The following is a 19,199-nucleotide window of genomic DNA, read 5'->3' as shown; positions in this document are numbered from 1 at the left end:
CAAAAATAGTAGAGGAAAAAATTATTTGCAGTGTAGGTAACTTTTAAGTTTAAGCATGTTTCAAACATCAGCCAAACTTTAAATATAAGTATTATTTTCAACTAACAAGGAAATTCATAGTTTTAAATAAGTTAACTCTTCTACTACCTGCCCTTAATACAATTTGATTGATTGATTAACAATATCTAGTTATTTAAGTAATCTCCACCCTACATGGAGCTTGAACTCATAACCCTGAGATCAAGAGTCACATGTTCTTCCAACTGAGCCAGTCAGGTCCTCCTGCCCTTAATATAATTTTAGGATATGCTTACTTAGAGAAACATTTAAATACATGGTTTGAAACTTAAATCTGTATTTAAATTGACCCAATTAACGTCCCTTAGAGTTGGAGGAGTAAGTATAGAGAAGATTTTATCATGATTGCCTCATTTAATATTTTAAAATCTGTCTTCAAGTTTAAGTGATCAAAATTTTTCTCTTCTATGAATTGTGTATAGATGTTCCATTGTACTATCATCAGAAACCTAAAGTTGCATCAGTTGAGTGGCTGACCCTTGATTTTGGCTCAGGTCATGATCTCAGGATCTTGGAATCAATCCCCATGTTGGCTATGTGCTCAGTAGTGACTCTGCTATGGATTCTCTCCTTTCCTTGTCCTTCTGCCTCTCCATTTCTGCTCACACACACACACACACATGCACACACTCTCTCTCTTAAATAAATAAATAAATCTTAAAAAAACTTTTTTTAAAAGGAACCTAAAGTTGCAATAATAATAAACATTTATATTTGCAAAGCAGTTTCACAACCATTTATCTCATTTTATCCTACTAGTCACTTTCATTCATTCAGCAAAGATAAAAAAGTCATTGCCTAACCTAGTCTCTGGAATTAGATATTATTATGGATCTTACTTTATAGTTAAGAGATTGAGGGGAGACACCAGGTCACCACTCTAAAGTGCAGGAGACATGATTCCAGCATGAGTAATGTGACTTAAAGTGCTGACTAAAGCTTGCTGCCTTAAACTTGAGAGTCACAACTTGCCCATGATTATGTGATCCCTCAGGGCCTATTTGTCAGCAAAATCAAAGTGCTGTAATATTCAAGCTCCGTTCCACCTTCAGAATCATAAAATTGAAGCCATTGATAATAGTAACAACAACAAAAATTATAAAATGATTGGGAGTAATCTTAACTAGAAAAGTATGTAACTTTACATGGGGGGAAAAAAAACTATAAAAACTTCCTGAGGTTTTTTTTTTCCTGTGGTTTTTATTTTTTTTTTTTTTTTTTTTTTTTTTTTAAAGATTTTATTTATTTATTCATGATAGTCACACACAGAGAGAGAGAGAGAGGCAGAGACATAGGCAGAGGGAGAAGCAGGCTCCATGCAGGGAGCCCGATGTGGGATTCGATCCCGGGTCTCCAGGATCGCGCCCTGGGCCAAAGGCAGGCGCCAAACCGCTGCGCCACCCAGGGATCCCTCCTGTGGTTTTTAAAAGATTTTTATTTATTTGAGAGAGAAGGGGCAGAGTGAGAATCTCAAACTGACTCCACACTGAGCTCAGAACCTATCCTGGGGCTTGATCCCATGACTGTGAGACCATGACCTGTTTAGAAACCAAGAGTCAGTCGCTCAACCGACTGAGCCACCTGGGTGCCTGGTTCCTGGGGTGTTTTTAGGGACTTGAATACACAGACTTGCATATGTGTTCATTTTCCCATTCTCCTTTTGTGTGTATGTGTGTTCAATTTTAGATCTAGTAGCAAATAGAACTCAGGTGTAATGATTTAGTACTTGTGTGTGTGTGGGGGGAGGGGGTGGGTTATTTGGGGAGGCTAAGTCATTAACAAATCTGCAGACTGCCTCCTGAGATTTTGGTTGTTGTTCCAAGGAACCTTTGTTCTTTTTAATGAGGGTAAAAGACAGATGGGTTTAGAAGAGACTTTCTTCTGTTAAATGAAAAGGCCACTGCTGCTTTGTATAGTTTAAGGCGGTCCTCTGGGAAACAGCCATTTACACGGTTTTTCTTTAGGGGTGTGGCGGCATTATTGTTAGTATGAAGTTATATTTTATTGGCCTGAATTGTGTAGCACTAGGAGTGGTATCTTTTTCTCTAGAGCTCAATATAGCTCATGAGCACTTCTCAAAAGAGGGAAAAGTTATAAAGGAGAAGGTAAGACCATCACAGTGAGCATTTAGATAGTGAGACTGATTGTTTTCAAACAAATCAAATTCATTATATGCGTAGTAATGAAGACATCTTAATAACAGAGAAAGCAGCCCCATTATCTACATGCTTCTATTAACCAATTTATTTTGTTTAGATTAGTGGGCAGGACACCATCTGTTACCAGAAAATTTCTTTTCATCAAGCCTGCCCCTATTAAGAGTCGCCAGTTAAGTAACTTCAGCTGCCCTCCTGTTTAATTTCCATAATAATTCAGGAGTATGGAAAGAAAAAGGCAGCTAAGAGGATATTGTAAATTGTACCATGCCCTCAGAGGATTTAATTTGGTCACCTCCTTGGCAAGAAAAATTAGTGGGAGGAGTTTGTGTGTGTTAGAGAAAAAAGCTGAGGAGAGGGAGGGGTAGTAGAAATGATGATGGTGAGGCAGCTTTTAAGGAATTGTTTAGCAGGATACTTTTTAAAACTTTTCTTTTAATAGTTTTTTGGTGACTTTGTTTTTCTCCAAGATCTCTTTTTACTGAGGCATATTTCAATGATTTAGACACAGGTAGTGGTAAAAATCCTTTTCCCTAATATTTTATTTTCAGCACTATGAAATATATCCGTATAGGTATTGGTGTGTGTGTTTGTGTGTATATATAAATATATATATTTATATTTATTTGTGTATGTAAAGTGCAGCTAATATATAAATGTTATTATTGTAAACGTTGGTACTGTGATGCTGAATTTTCAATTTTTATTCTACCAAAGGTCCATGACTCCAGCTCAAGCTGACCTGGAATTTCTTGAGAATGCCAAAAAGTTGTCTATGTATGGTGTTGACCTTCATAAAGCAAAGGTAATGAATGATATATTTGGCCTTTATTAATATACATGTATCAGACCTGGGTCATATAATACTTGTTGCCAACTTTTATCTGGAGTATTATAAAAACATTCAAAAGAGATGGTTCTTGTTAGAATTTTGTTTAATCTTTTTTTAAGATTTTATTTATTTGAGAGCAAGAGCGAGAATGAAAGAGAGAGAGAGAGAGAGAGAGAGAGAGAGCTAGCAGGGGGAGACACAGAGGGAGAGGAAGAAGCAGGCTCCCCACTGAGCAGAAAGCCCTGCGTGGGGCTTGATCCCAGCACCATAGGATCATGACCTGAGCTGAAGGCAGATGCTTAACTGACTGAGCCACCCCGTGCCCCTTAAGTGTATAATTTGAATTGCCCCTTTGTGATTCCACTATCAGAATGAAGTTTCACATCAAGGCCCCTATAAGGATCAAAGATATAGCAGTGAGAGCAGAAGTGATATTTTCCTAAAATGCAGATGCATTTGAAAATATAGAGTGGCAGCAAGGCATGTTTCACAACCAACATCACCTACATCAAAGTCACCTTACTTATTTAGTAAGTATGCAGATTCTCAGGGTCCTCCCAGATTTACTGAATTGCTTCGGACAAATTCTAGAACTCCCAAGTTGAATGAACATCTTAGATTACTCTTTTACACCTGAATCTGAGAACCATTGGCCTGAGGTAGTGGTTTTCAAAGTGTGGTCTTCCAGCATTTAGCATCATCCAGAACTTGTTAGAAATGCACATTTCAGGTCCCATCCCAGACCTTTTTTTTTTTTTTTTTTTAATATTTTTTATTTATTTATTTAGGATAGTCACAGAGAGAGAGAGAGAGGCAGAGACACAGGCAGAGGGAGAAGCAGGCTCCATGCACCGGGAGCCTGACGTGGGATTCGATCCCGGGTCTCCAGGATCGCGCCCTGGGCCAAAGGCAGGCGCCAAACCGCTGCGCCACCCAGGGATCCCCCCCATCCCAGACTTAATCAGAAATGCTGCAGGTGGAGCCAAGAAATCTGATTTTACCAGCTCTCCAGGTGATTCTAATGCACATGGGATGAACCACAGTGGTTCATTTGGAAACTGCTGGGTTAGGGCATTGGAAACTTGAGCTTTTTTTTTTTTTTTTTTTAAACTTGAGCTTTAATCCTAGTTCTGCCTAATACAACCTAAGAGGATAAACTTAAAGGAAGTTGCTTGACTTCTCTCATCTTCAGTTACTGAAATGGCCAGGGGTGGCAAGGGAGTGTGAGGAGTTTGTGAGGGAATGGGCTCAAGGAATGATGTGAGGTTCATTTAGAGAAACTTAACTAGGGTGCATGATGAGGGGACTCAAAACCATGTCTAGTGGGAAAGCAAAGAAATGTATACTTAGCTCATAGAAGAGAAGGTTTAGGGAAGACATAATACCTATCTTTGTGTATTGATGGATTGCTGTGTGAAGTAGAGATTTTACTATGGCTCCAGATACAAAGCTAGAGCTAGTAAAATGGAAATTACAGGGAAATACTATTCAACATAATTTGACAAATTACCTAACAGAGCTTTTCTAAGATGGAAATGGGCCCCCAGCTACCATAGTAATTATTTAGTGCCTAAAACATGAAAGGTCCTGTTAGTCCAATCACACACCAGATGTTTGTCCTTTTTTCTAAATTTCTACAAAGCAGTTATTCTAACCTATCCTGGAATAGCTCCAGTGACAGAATGCTCACTACAGGGGATCCTGGGTGGCTCAGCAGCGTGATCCTGGAGTCCCGGGATCAAGTCCCACGTCGGGCTCCCTGCACGGAGCCTGCTTCTCCCTCTGCCTGTGTCTCTGCCTCTCTCTCTCTCTCTCTCTATGTGTGTGTCTCTCATGAATAAATAAATAAAATCTTAAAAAAAAAGAAAGGAATGCTCACTACCTTCTATTCTAGGGTAGGTAGAATAATTGGTAGGAATTTAGAAAGAAGGACATTCAAACATCTGATGTGTGATTGAACAGGACCTTTTATATTTCTCTCGCCCTGAATAGCTGATACCTGAAGATTCTTCCTTCTTTAGATTCTATTAAATCTAATAAAAGTTTATTTTATGTTAGTGGTTTTCCTTAAAATGTTGCTCTGGATTGTTTTGGCCTGGGTGCTTCTGTGAATCTCTAAAGTAGATGGTAGAAAGATCAGAACTGAAATTGCTTAGTTTCGCTTCTCAATTCGTGCTGTAGGCTGATGTCGATGAGGTAATTATCAGGAGTAATGAGGAAGTCAGGCAGCATGTTCCTTTCCCAAATGTTGTAAAGCAAATTGTTTCTCCAAAACATATAATTAGGAGAGAGATATAGTTGTACCCACAGGCTTTAAGACGGATCTTCTGGGAAATTCTCAGTTATAGAGTCATTGAGTTAGAGTTTATTATTTTTACTTCTCACTTGTGATTGTACATAACACATATAGGCACTAATGTGTTTCTCTATACTCAATTTGGGAAAAGGAGTAGTCAAGAAACATTTAACTCTGGGTTTTGATTACCTATTTAAATAGTCATCAGAGATTTACTCAGTTGAAATTTATTTTCCTATTTGAAAACACATGATTATTATTGTACATTTAATTTTTTAAAATTACTAAAGAGGCACGGAAATGTGACTTTATCTTGCTGTTCCTTCTTGACTTTGGGTTTTTATAATTTAATATACTTAACATCAATAATTAAGAGTCTGAGATTCTCTCATACTGACTTTATAGAGGAATACAGTCAACTCCTTTAACTATGATTTTTGAATGAATGACCACATTATCATAAAAAAAGTTGTGACATTTCATGGTGGTTTTGAGGGATGGCGGTGATGGCTACATTACTTCTAGGAGTTCCTTCAGTGGTAAGACGTGTGCATGTCCATGTTTCTTGGACAAGAGAAGAGCAGATGTTCACTTCACAGTGATATAGTAACATTTTTACATGGACTCAAAGTTCCATGGATTATGATTGTTAGATTAAGCTTTGCTTTTTAATGTATACTCTTGTAAGGGTTTTTGGTTATTGATATCTTCAGATTATCAAATAATATTCAACAGTGTGTTGAGCACTTTGCTGAAATTGAACTGCTAATACTATACTTTTTCAGGACTTGGAGGGAGTGGATATCATCCTAGGTGTCTGCTCTAGTGGCCTTCTGGTTTATAAAGATAAGCTGAGAATCAACCGCTTCCCTTGGCCCAAAGTTCTGAAGATTTCTTACAAACGTAGCAGCTTTTTCATCAAGATCCGTCCTGGAGAGGTACAGAATTCATGCTTCTTTCCTCCTGAATCAAATATGGACCATGTTGAAAACATCTCTTCATTCTTATTTTTCTTATGTCATCTAAGACATCTCTCTAGCTATTCAGGAGCTGGTAATTATGTTTTCTAAATTAATCAGCCCCATAATGCTTCTTATTTTCCTTACCACTAATCTGCTGGACATTTCTCGTTACATAAGCAAATATACCATGGCCAAAAGTGGATCTTGGATTAATAAAACTTGTTCCTTGTTTACTGTAGGTAAAGTCTTGATGGAAAAATATTTATAAATATTTATAAATAAAGTAGCAAGAGATTTTAAAATCATGGGGTTAAGATACTCATGTTTTGTACCACTGACACCTTACCTCGTGCAATTAAGATTTATTTGTATGTGGAGCTTCTAGTAGTTACTAAGAATGTATTCTAGGTCAAGTTCTAGATTTTTAATAGAGATAACTGTTCAACTTCATACCAGACAACTCAGTTATTAATTGGTATTTAAGATTTGGGATATACTAATGCTGACCAAACTTAACTTTTACATTAAAGAGCTATGGCACAATAGAAAATTATTTAAGTAGGAATTTAAAAAGTTCTAGCTCCTACTCTGCCTCAGTCACTAGTAAACAAAATACCCAGGACAAATATAGGGCTCAGCTTCCTTATCATTTGAGTGGGATAATACCTTCTCTGTCACAGTTGATTTGAAGATCAAATGAGATGACAGCTATAAAGCTCTAAACAAGAAAGTAATGCACTAATGTAATGTGGCTTTTTTTGTGTCTGTATCACCATCTGCTGGTGGAAAATGGCTCATTATTTTAGCTTGGAAATTATTGAATGTGCAGCCTTAAAATTTTTGGATAAACTCAATGAAGCATTTACTTAATACCATCATTATTTACCTGTGCTTAGTAAAAAGGAATCAGTGTCTTCCCTCAAAAGTTTCAAATCTGAGAGGCATTCATTCACCAAATATTTATTGATTGAGGGCTTTCTTTGTACTAGGGACTATTCTAGGGTAGGACTATAATAGTGAATAAAAGAGTTCATCCGTTAACCAATCTTAGATTTTAATGTGGAAAGGCAGGACATTTACACACAGACATGCAAATAAATATGTTATTTAAGAAAGCGATTAGGAACAATGACTGGACTTTCAGAAGTGGAGTGTTAACGTCTATAGAGGATGATATAGCAGTAGTGTAATATAGTAGAAACCATGAAAGTCTGCAACTTGATAGCTATGAAAGTGAACAGATAACTTCTCTGATCTTAGTTTCTTCATGTGTAAAAATATGGTACCATCTAATCATAGCATTACTGACAATAATAGGCACTAAATATTAAATGTCAGTTTCTTTCTACCTTATAAAGTATGCTTAAGGTAGAAACAAAGAGGCAAAAGACTAGCAGTATAGTGTTTCTCAAATCCTTGGCAGGTTATGATTTGCTTCAGTCAAAGAGGTCTCCAGATAAATTAGTGGTCAATCAAAGGAAAAAAAAAAAAACACTGAATGATTTAGGAATCTGGTTTGAGCCAAAGTCTTTATTAGCTCCTCTTACTTAAAACAATTGCATAATAATGATTAATTGGAGGAATCATGCTGTCCCATTCCCTGATTATATAGTAGTCACATATCCCAGATGTACACAGTGACTAAGGAAGAGTGATGTCTGGACAGTCAAAAGGTCACTTAAGTATGTCTCAGAAAAATGTACAGTGTGTGTGTGTGTATGTATGGTGTATCTGTAGAGGGAGTGAGTTCTGAAAAAATAAGATGCATAAATAATATAAGATGCATTCCCTGGCTTTTCTGCTGTGGAAAAGTCACCTCAAGTGAGTAGATTTCTTTTGGTAAGTAAATTTCAAGTGAAAATTTTCAATTTCAATTGAAAAATTTCGATTTCTTGGAGATGCCACAGACCCGGGACCCAGAGCAGCTTGGAGGCAGTGAATAATAGCTCTTCAAGTCTGCAAAAAAAAAAAAAAAAAAAGGCCTCCAATAAAACTACATTGCAAAAAATGGGAAAGAAACAGAATGAAAAGTGTAAAAAAGTAGAAGAGGCGGAGCCTGAAGAATTTGTGGTGAAAAAGTACTGGATTGCCATATAGTGAATGGGAAGGTGGAGTATTTCTCAAGTGGAAGGGATTTACAAATGCTGACAATACTTGGGAACCTGAAGAAAATCTAGATTGTCCAGAGTTAATTGAAGCATTTGTTAATTCTCAAAAAGCTGGTAAAGAAAAAGATGGTACAAAAAAGAAAATCTTTATCTGACAGCTAATCTGATGATAGTAAATCAAAGAAGAAAAGAGATGCTGCTGCTAAACCAAGAGGCTTTGCCAGAGGTCTTGATCCTGAACGAATTAATTGGTGCCACAGACAGCAGTGGAGAACTAATGTTTCTCATGAAATGGAAAGATTCAGATGAGGCAGACTTGGTGCTGGCAAAAGAGGCAAATATGAAGTGTCCTCAAATTGTAATTGCATTTTATGAAGAGAGACTAACTTGGCACTCTTGTCCAGAAGATGAAGCTCAATAATTGTTTGTGTTGCTTTTTGTGTGTGTGTGTGTGTGTGTGTGTGTGTGTGTGTACACATACACATAAAATCTGGGTCTTTGTTTTTTGATGTATTAGTGTGAGAAAATAACATTCTAATGAAAATCAAGTTTGATATGTTTGTTTTGAAGTGGTATTGGGGGAGTTGTTGGGGTTTTTTGCATCTATAGCACTGGTTACTTTGAACAAATAAAAGCTTTCTGTAGTTGTTTCCTTTATCAGAAAAGAATATTTGAGACCGTGGTATATTATCCCCCTGCATTAGAGAACACCTTTTTTAAATGTTGGGGGAAATCTTCATAGTTGTTACTCAGTTAGAATTTGTGTTTATCTCCTATATGCCTAGGGATCATTTTGGGTTTTTTTTGTTTGTTTATTTAGCACTTTTTTGTGTATATACTTAAAAAATACATACATAAGTGGTTTTCTTTTTGTTATTTTGAAACATTCACCAAAACAAAAACAGCATTTTATAACCATGGATAAGCCCATGTTTCTGGGATGCTATCATTTTCAGCAACGTAAGAATAAATCACTTAAAGTTACATTGAAATTTTTCCTGAAGCCTTAACCTTTCAAATTTTGTAATTAATTGGACAATTTAATTGTAATGTAAACAGTTTAAATTGAACAATTTAAAAGCAGCCATATTAGAATCCATATCCATAGTTCCAGTCATATAAATGCAAGTTTATTTGCAAGATCCCTGAAAAGAAAATTTTATCACCACCAACAAACTCATCCAAAGGACATTGACATGATTCATGGAGTGTCTAAGACTTTGTTCATGGAAACCTAATCATAACCAGATGGTTAGAAATGTTGGCAATTTAGCACCTGCTGGAATAAATGGGTGGACAGACTTCTATAATCCAAATTCTTGACCTGCATGTTTTTTCTTCACCCCAACTCATTCCTAACATGTAGGCTCAGTCCTCAGTATTTGAGTTACTGGTTCAGCAGAAACCAGGAAAAACAATAACTTTGTAGTCAGAATGTTACCCAACTGTATATTGTTTACTTTATTGTAAATACTAGTAAACAGTGGTCAATAAATAGTTTTATATTAAAAAAAAGAAAAAGAAAAATTTCAATTTCTTAAACTAGTAACATTCTTTTTTTATTCACAATGTACTCTTCTGTAACATCATATTCCTCTGGTACTGCATCACTTCTGTCAACTAATCATGTTTCATGTTCATTCCTGTTTTTATAGCAAGAACAATATGAGAGTACCATTGGATTCAAACTTCCCAGTTACCGAGCAGCTAAGAAATTATGGAAAGTTTGTGTAGAGCATCACACGTTTTTTAGGTATTGTTCTCGCTTAAGTATTTTTCAAGGATAAATTATTTATGCATGTTTCTATTTTAAACCTGCTATTGAAATTCCCTTCTTTGTATGGCTGGGATTCTTTTATTTAGCTCAGGTGAGATCATCTTAAGCAAGACAAAATAAATCCAGTTCTCCTCCCTTGGGTTGAAAAATATGCTTCAGCATTCCCAGAGCACCTTTCTGTGTGTGGTAAAGGAAAATAGAAGGGAGGAAAAGAAATCTGTGTTTACTAGGGGCTCTGTAATCATCCTAACTGGAACTAAAATTGGTCTGTGACTAATTTTTAACCCTGATTTACCTCCACATGGAATTTCTTTAAGCAGTGCTTAACTACTTTCTGTGGGACTATTAGAACATGACAGGTAGGAAGTTGATCCATAATCTTGGCTCTAATCAACTCCAGAAAAGAGGCACCTAGAACCCTCTTTGAAGCCCAGTTGTATCAGATAATCAGAAGATAAGAGAAAGTTTCATCTGCTCTGCTTTTTGAAAGACCACATTGTTAACCCCTTGTATTCATTTACCAAATGTTTTCTTTGTGCTTACCCTTTGTGTAGGCACTCTAGTAGGCACCGAGAGTATACCACAAGATAGTTCTAGTCCTTGTTCTGAGAGAGCAATCAATCTAGCAGAGAAGACAGACTTTAGACAAATAATCACCTGAACTGAGAGGAGAGCAAGCTAGTTGCTGTCAGCTTGTCTTCGGAAGAAAATTTTATTATTGTAAAATGCATCCATGGTAATAGTAAAAAAAAGTGGTATAATGAACTATCCTTGTACCTACTCTTGTATCTGTCACCCAGCATCAATATTATCACCCAAAGGCCAATCTTGTTTCATCTATATCCTTACCCATTCCTTCTTACTCCCTCCCAGAGTATTGTTTTTTAAAGATTTTATTTATTTATTCATGAGAGAGACAGACAGAGAGAGAGGCAGAGACACAGGCAGAGGGAGAAGCAGGCTCTGTGCAGGGAGCCCGATGTCAGACTCGATCCCGGGTCTTCGGGATCAGGCTGAAGGCGGCGTTAAACCGCTGAGCCACTCGGCTGCCCCCTTCCCAGAGTATTTTGAAGCAAATCCCAGATCTTATGTCATGTCATTGTAATAAAACTTGGCCTTTTTTTTTTTTTTAAGATTTTTATTTATTTATTCATGAGAGACACAAAAAGAGAGGCAGAGACATAGGCAGGACTCAATCCCAGGATCTTGGGATCACAACCTGAGCCAAAGGCAGATGCTCAACCACTGAGTCACACAGATGCCCCAAACTTGGCTCTTTATGAATAGCTCTCAAGAGAGATAACTATGATATCCTTTAATTCTTTTTTTAAAGATTTTATTTATTTATTTGACAGAGAAAGAGAGATAGAGAGAACAAGCAGGGGGAGCAGCAGGCAGAGGGAGAGAGAGAAGCAGGCTCCTTGCATAACAGGGAGCCTGATGTGGGACTCGGTCTCAAGACCCTGGGATCATGGCCCGAGCTGAAGGCAGATGCTTAACCAACTGAGCTCTCCAGGTGCCCCTGATGCCCTTTACTTCTGTTTGTATTTTCATATCATACTTAGCAGTATAGCAGAGTAGACATGAAGACAAGTCAGGGAAAAGAACATTTTAATTTTCATTTCAGGATAAACATGAAGATACACTTCATAACCAATTAAGGAATCTTAATTATTGGCATTGAGATATTTCTTATTTATTGTCCTCTTCTTTAAAATCAAACCAAGAGGGGTTACCTGGGTGGCTCAGTTGGTTAAGTGTCCGACTCTTGGTTTCACTCAGGTCATGATCAGAGGGTCATGAAATCGAGCCCTGCATTGGGCTTCCTGCTCGATGTGCAGCCTACTTCTCCCTCTCCACTTGTGCTCTCATGCATTCTCTCTCTCAAATAAATAAAATTTTTAAGAAAAATAATAAAATCAAACCAAGAAAATAGAGTTTTAAAAAAGGGGTGGAGCACCTGGGGGGCTCAGTTGGTTGAGTGTCCAACTCTTGATTTTGGCTCAGGTCATGATCTCATAGGTTTTGGGAATGAGCCATATGGTGGGCTCCATTCTCAGCAGGGGGTCTTCTCAAGATTTTCTTCCTCTACCCCTCTCCCCTACTCAGGCTTGCTTATGCACTTTCTCTCTCAAATAAATAAATAAATAAATCTTTAAAAAAAGTAAAAGGGGGGGATGCCTGGCTGGCTCAGTTGGTAGAATGTGTGACTCTGGGTCTCAGAGTTGTGAGTGTGAGCCCTATGTTGGGTGTAGAGATGACTTAAAAAAAGTAAAAGGGTATGGATGAGATAGAGTTTTTTGAATGTTTAATATCTGTGGTATAGATTTCAACCACAGCCAAGGTATTTATTGTAGGACAGTTTGTTTAAATGTTTTATCAAAATAAGAGAATACATTAACATGTGGCGCTTCATCACTCAAAAGAAAGTAAATATTTGCTGAATTAAAATAAACTATCCCAAAGGGGAAAAGTGCTCTCTTTTTGAAAGTATTTGATGTAGCAGTTTATGTATTTATTCAGCAAACATTTATTGAGTGGTAAATTCATGCTAGTCACTATGCCAGAAGTGAAAACAGAGGTAAATAAATCATAGTCTTTATCCTTTACCCGTAGAGAGCCCATAGCCTTGTAATGGAGACCAGCACATAGATTGTTTCAGGTTAGTGCAATAAATGCCTTGGAGGAAGAGATTATAGAGTATAGCCCAAAAAGAAGATGGGGTTCCTAACTGCGGTAAATACACCAAATGACCTATTAAATAGGTTAACAGGTACTAGTTAAGTTTGGAGTGCTTTGGACAAAATTATTATCTTAATAGAGTAGAAGAAGTGCTCTGGGCTTGGATCCTGTTATTGCCCAACCTCTTACCAGCTATGTGATCTTAAAGCGGTATCTTATTTTTGGAAGCTCAGTTTCTTATATCTATGAAATGATGAACATATTACATGGATGTAATGAATATATTACAGTGCTATAAAAGCATTTTGATGACCATAAGGCCCTATCTATAGGGATATATGATGATATTATTAATATAGATCACAATTATATTATACATGTTGTTTTGGGAAATGACGTAGAATTAAAATAATGATTGCTTAATTGGAATGTTGTCTTAGTAACTATAAGGAAACTATGAGACTAATTCATGATTTTTGTCTTTAATCTCACACTCTCAATAGAGTAAAATAATATATATAATTATGTTTTCTCCTCCCTAGACTGACATCAACAGATACCCTTCCTAAAAGCAAATTTCTTGCACTGGGATCCAAATTTCGATACAGTGGCCGGACTCAGGCTCAGACCAGGCAAGCTAGTGCTCTGATTGACAGGCCTGCCCCACACTTCGAGCGTACAGCAAGCAAACGGGCATCCCGGAGCCTTGATGGAGGTTTGTATTGAATATTAATGATTTCTTGTGATTCTAACTCATTAGGGAGAGATAAAAGAAGTTCAGTTGTCTACATGGGAGCCAAATTAAAGAATCTCAGTGGTAAATGAAATGGGTCTTACTAATTGTCTGTTTCAGTAGAATCATCTTATGAAAAGTAGAACTGAATTTCAGAGAGAGTAGTAACTAGATAAGGTTCTGCTGCTAGGTAGTAGTGGGTGAACACTGTTAGAATTTGAATTCAAAATCTCTGACATAGCATGAAAACCTTATGTTGTATACTGAATGAAAAATTACTCTTGATTTAAATAGTTGTTTTTTTCAAGTAGGAAAGAGGAGAAGGGGTCTGACTCTCTAGAGCATTCATTTAAAAAGTTTAGATCAGGGCAGCCTGGGTGGCTTAGCGGTTTAGCACTGCCTTCAGCCCAGCGCGGGATCCTGGAGACCTGGAACCTGGAATTGAGTCCCACGACAGGCTCCCTGCATGGAGCCTGCTTCTCCCTCTGCCTGTGTCTCTGCCTCTCTCTCTCTGTCTCTCATGAATAAATGAATAAAATCTTTAAAAAAAAAGTTTAGATCATTTGACCTGTGGCAATTAGAGACAGAAAAAGCAATAGTATTATTGGAGTCTCTAAATTTTGTTTAAATAAAATAGGGAATAAATAGATAAGTTTTATGATTGTATACACAATCATATACCAACATCTTCTGTATACCAACAGAAGATCTTTCAGAATTTTTCCTAGTCTCAAGGATTTGAGAGTATTCCTGAAACGAAGTAATAAGCCATATTCATTTCTTTATGCCACGTAAAAAAAAATGGCTAATACATAAAATTTCAGAAGGCAGTAAACAAATAGAGTAGTGTTGATTATATTTATTAGGGTCTCACCAGGGCCCAGCTCTATAAAACAATCCCTGTAAGTTTCCCTAATATGCCATCTCTAGCTTAGAGGCATATATATATAAAGAGGTGGGGGCAACCCAGGTGCCTCAGCGTTTTAGTGCTGCCTTCGGCCCAGGTTGTAATCCTGGAGACTCGGGATCAAGTCCCACATCAGGCTCTCTGTGTGGAGCCTGGTTATGTCTCTGTCTCTGTCTCCCTCTCTCATAAATAAATAAAATCTTTAAAAAAAAAAAAAAGAGGGGGGCCTAACAGGGAAAAGTCTCTCTCTTAAGATGAATCGAGAAGGATCTAGGAAAAGGAGGGAAAAACAATTTCCATACACTTGTTTCTAATTTTCATACTGAGAAGACAGCACACAGAGAAAAGAAGACATTTGGAAACAAAACTAAAAAAAATTGAGAGTCAGGATGTGATTTCTGAAAGCAATACAGATCTCTCTATAGGTAGGTAAAGCTTTCTAATTTGTTCAGGATACCAAAGCTCATTAACACTTGAATCTTTGGTTATTTTTGCTATTAGAAAGAAAGGATACATCAGGTATAATATCTAAATAATGAAGAATTTCTATTTAGTGGAAAATGCCATGGGATATGGTATCAGACAAAAATAGGTCTAGCTTTGCAGTTTATTCTCTGTGAGATTGAACAAGTCACTTAAACTTTCCAACCTCAGGTTCTCACTGAAGATTGGCAGTAAAAACAATAAAAAAAAAAAAAAGCTACCCAAACCCAAGGTAAACTGAAAGTAAGACACTTTACTGGATAAGGAAGGAGATGCCTGATGATGTTACATAATAGTGGTAGACATGAGGATCAAGTGATCATATCTAAAATTTACCTTGTCCGAAACAAGTTTTGATTTTCCACGTCCCCAGCTGTGCTTTTCTCTGACTTTCCCATCAAGCCTAGGATTAAACCTTGATTTTTTTTCCCTTACCATTTCTAATGCTTAAATTAATCAGTAATTTTGTCTAGCCTACCTCCAAGTGTATCTCTGACCACTTTTCTCTGTCTTCATTGCCAATACTCAAGTCCCAGCTGTCATCACCATTCACCCAGATCCAGCAACAGCCTTCACCATGCTTCTGCTTTACTCCCCCTTTGACCCAATAGTCAGAGTGGTCTTTTAAAAATGGAAATCAGGGACACCTGGGTGACCCAGCCACTGTCTTTGACACAGGGCGTGATCCCAGGATCCAGGATCGAGTGCCACATCAGGCTCCCTGTGGGGAGTCTGCTTCTCCCTCTGCCTATGTCTTGGCCTCTCTGTGTCTCTCATGAATAAATAAATAAATCTTTAAAAAATAAATAAATAAAAATGGAAATCAGATAATATCAATCCCTCTAACAGCTTCCCACTGCAACCACAATAGGATCTAGATTCTTTAGATGGCCTGCAAGGCCTTACACAATCTGGCCCCTCCTACTTCTCTGACCTCACTTATTATTATTATTATTATTTTTTTTTACTTTTTTTTTTTTTTTTACTCCTTTCTGCTCATTCACTAGGATCTAGATCTGTGCTGCCCAATATGGGAGCTACCCACCACATATGGCTTTTAAAATTTAAATTGAATTAAAATTCAGTCCCTTAGTTACATAGCCACACTTCAAGTTCATATTTGGCCACATGTGGCCACAGGCTACTAAACTGGATATCACCAGATTTCCATCAGAACACAAAGGTCTACGGGATGACACTGATCTAGACCCATGCCGAACTCATTCCACCTCTAGGTCATCGTCCTTGCTACTCCCTCTTTGAGAATGTTCTTTCCCTGGATTTTGGGATGGCTGACTCCTTCTCATAACTCAGGTCTCATTTCAAACAAAGCTCCTTGAAGGACCTTCTTTTTTTTTAAAGATTTTATTTATTCATGAGAGAGACAGAGAGAGAAGCGGAAGGAGAAGCAGGCTCCATGCAGGGAGCCTGATGTGGGACTCGATCCTGGGACTCCAGGATCATACCCTGGGCTGAAGGCAGGTGCCAAACCGCTGAGCCACCCAGGGATTCCCCCCTTGAGGGATCTTCTAAATTTAGATATAGACCACTCAATCACAAACAGCTACCTGGCCCCCCGCATCCCCAGACACTCTTTGTCCATTTTATTTTCTTCATAGTACTTATTGCTGTCTGAAACTGTTTTGTTTGGTATCTGTTTACCCATAGACAGTAAGCCGTATGAGGGCAGAGACCAAGTTTGTATGTTTACAGCTGTATCTCCAGTGACTAGAACAATATCTGACATGTAGGAAAAGGTAAAGAACATTGTTGAACAAAGGAATAAGTGAATAAATATCTGAAAGAACATGGGTTTTGGAGTTAAACCAACCTGTTCTCCAATCCACTTATCAGCTATCCAATCTTAAAAAAAGTTATTTAATCTTTGAGCCAAATTCCTAGTGTCTTCATGATTGAATAAGACAAAGCCCGTAATCTGTCTTGTACTGTTACTATTAAAGCAGCCCCTTCGAACTCAGGACAGCAGAGAAACATGAGAAAGAAGCATGGCTTGTATGGAAGCACAAAAGTCTTACTCCTTGGGTAATCTCTTTTCCAAGTGTGGCTGACTCAGATTCTGATTCCTCTTAAACTGAGCAAGATGTCTCTCATATATATGCTCCCATAATGGAACCAAAGTATGGCAGCATAATTCTGTATGATACAAAATAAAATAACAATGCTGTGGCCAGAATATTAACAATAGTTTAATGATAGCTAATGTTTTGGTGTGACTTACTAAATGTCAGCCATTGTGCTAAGTACCATATATATATCATCTGATTTATTCCTCATGAAAACTCTCTGAGGTATTATTATATTATTACCGTGCCCATTTTATAAATGAGAAAGCTGAGGCACAGAGATTGAGTAACTTGCCCCAGAAGACAGATCCTAAATGCAGGGGTTGAGCTTGGAACAAGGTCTATCTGAGGGTAGAACCCAAACCTTTAACTTCTTTTTTTTTTTTTTTTTTTTTTTTTCAAACCTTTAACTTCTATAACTGCACCTAGGGATCTTTTTCGTGGGAGAGTTCCTTATTTTTAGATTCAGTGTCTTTATTAGATAAAGGGCTATTACAGTGTTCAAGTTCTTATTTCGATTTTGGTTATTGTGTTTTTCCAGGAAATTTCTCTTCCATCTAAAATTTTTTTAAAGATCTACCTATTTATTTTAGAGAGCAAGTGCAGGGGGAGGGGCAGAGGGAGAGAGAGTCCTAAGCAGACTCTACATCAGAGCTGACATGGGCTCCATCTCGCAACCCAAGCTGAAACCAAGAGTCAGATGCTTAACTGGCTGCACCACCGAGGTGCATATCCACCTAATTTTTAAATTTATTTACATAAAGTTGGGTATCTTTTTTAATATCTCTATGAGCTATAGCAGTGTCCCCTTTTATGTTCCTGATTTTGGTAAGCTGTGCTCCTTTTTTTTTCTTGTTACAAATCTATTAATTTTATTAATTGCTTCAAAAAACCAATTTTGGGTTTTTTTCATATTATATATATTTAATTTATACCAGCTAATATCTCCATTATTTTCTTTCTACTTTCACTGAACTATTGTTTTTCATTTCTCGAAGTGGATCCCCTTGCTGTTTATTACTTCTTATAACCTAATCTTAGAATTTAAGTGGCTTTCCTAAGGTCACATAGCAACAAAACTAGAAGTGGAGTCTAGGACTGTTCTCCCAGACTCATGTTTTTTACTCTTCACCATGATGACTTTTTTTTTCCAAGAAGAGGAAGAATAAAAAAAAAATTTTTTTAAGATTTTATTCATTTACTCATAAGAGACATAGATAAGAGAGTGAGGCAGAGACACAGGCAGAGGGAGAAGCAGGCTCCATGCTGGTTGCCCAATGTGGGACTCGATCCCGGGTCTCCAGGATCATGCCCTGGGCTGAAGGCAGGCGCTAAACTGCTGAGCCACCCAGGGATCCCAGAATAAAAAATATTAATATTCATTGAGCACTTAGTATATGCAGGCACTGTTCTAAATATTTTACATGTGGGTACTCTTAAGCCTCTAAACTGAATAGGACTAATTTTGTCTTTAGTTTTGTTTCCAAATGTCTTCCTTTTCTGTGTGCTGTCTTCTCAGTACAAGAATTAGAAACAGGTATATGGAAACTGTTTTTCCTTCCTTTTCCTAGATCCTTCTCTATTCATCTTAAGAGAGAGACTTTGCTGGGCAGCCCGGGTGGCTCAGCGGTTTAGCACCACCTTCAGCCCAGGGCGTGATCTTGGAGACCTGGGATCGAGTCCCACGTCAGGCTCCCTGCATAGAGTCTGCTTCTCCCTTTGCCTGTGTCTCTGCCTCTCTCTCTCTCTCTCTCTCTCTCTCTGTCTCTCATGAAAAAGTAAATAATATCTTAAAAAAAGAGAGACTTTTCCCTATTAGACCCCCCCAGATGTGTGTGTATATATGTATATACACATATGTGTGTATATATGTATATACACACACACACACACACATACATACACACATATATATGTCTCTAAGCTAGAGATGGCACGTTAGGGAAACTTTTACAAGAATTGTTTTACAAAGGCCCTCGCTTTAATGATTCAAATGAACACTCCTCCGTTTTCAGTTCTATCTGGTGCTCAGAGCATCTGCTTCACCAGCTGAGAAGCTAAAACTGGTTCAGATCCCAGTTTATACGCTAGAGTAGTAAGT

At 37.5% G+C, this 19,199-nt stretch overlaps 1 protein-coding gene and 1 pseudogene across 36 annotated transcripts in view; both read left to right on the top strand.

Moving 5' to 3' along the window:
- Window positions 1-19,199, top strand: part of EPB41 (erythrocyte membrane protein band 4.1) — a 200,472-nt gene that overhangs the window by 125,803 nt on the left and 55,470 nt on the right. For all 36 annotated transcript variants that reach the window (XR_007407988.1, XM_049105497.1, XM_049105493.1 and 33 more), the window contains 4 exons: window positions 2,952-3,039; window positions 6,148-6,300; window positions 10,088-10,185; window positions 13,434-13,606. Coding sequence is in view for 35 of the 36 variants with exons in the window: in XM_049105497.1 (XP_048961454.1) it covers window positions 2,952-3,039; window positions 6,148-6,300; window positions 10,088-10,185; window positions 13,434-13,606 (512 nt within the window). In the remaining variant the exon portion in view is untranslated. The remainder of the gene's footprint in view (window positions 1-2,951; window positions 3,040-6,147; window positions 6,301-10,087; window positions 10,186-13,433; window positions 13,607-19,199) is intronic.
- Window positions 7,720-9,923, top strand: LOC118353964 (chromobox protein homolog 3-like; annotated as a pseudogene).

The sequence above is a fragment of the Canis lupus genome, chromosome 2 (assembly GCF_003254725.2).
Source record: "Canis lupus dingo isolate Sandy chromosome 2, ASM325472v2, whole genome shotgun sequence".
NCBI classification, from domain to species: Eukaryota; Metazoa; Chordata; class Mammalia; order Carnivora; family Canidae; genus Canis; species Canis lupus.
Note: the sequence above shows the minus strand (reverse complement) of the source record. Positions and strands in the feature narration are given on the sequence as shown.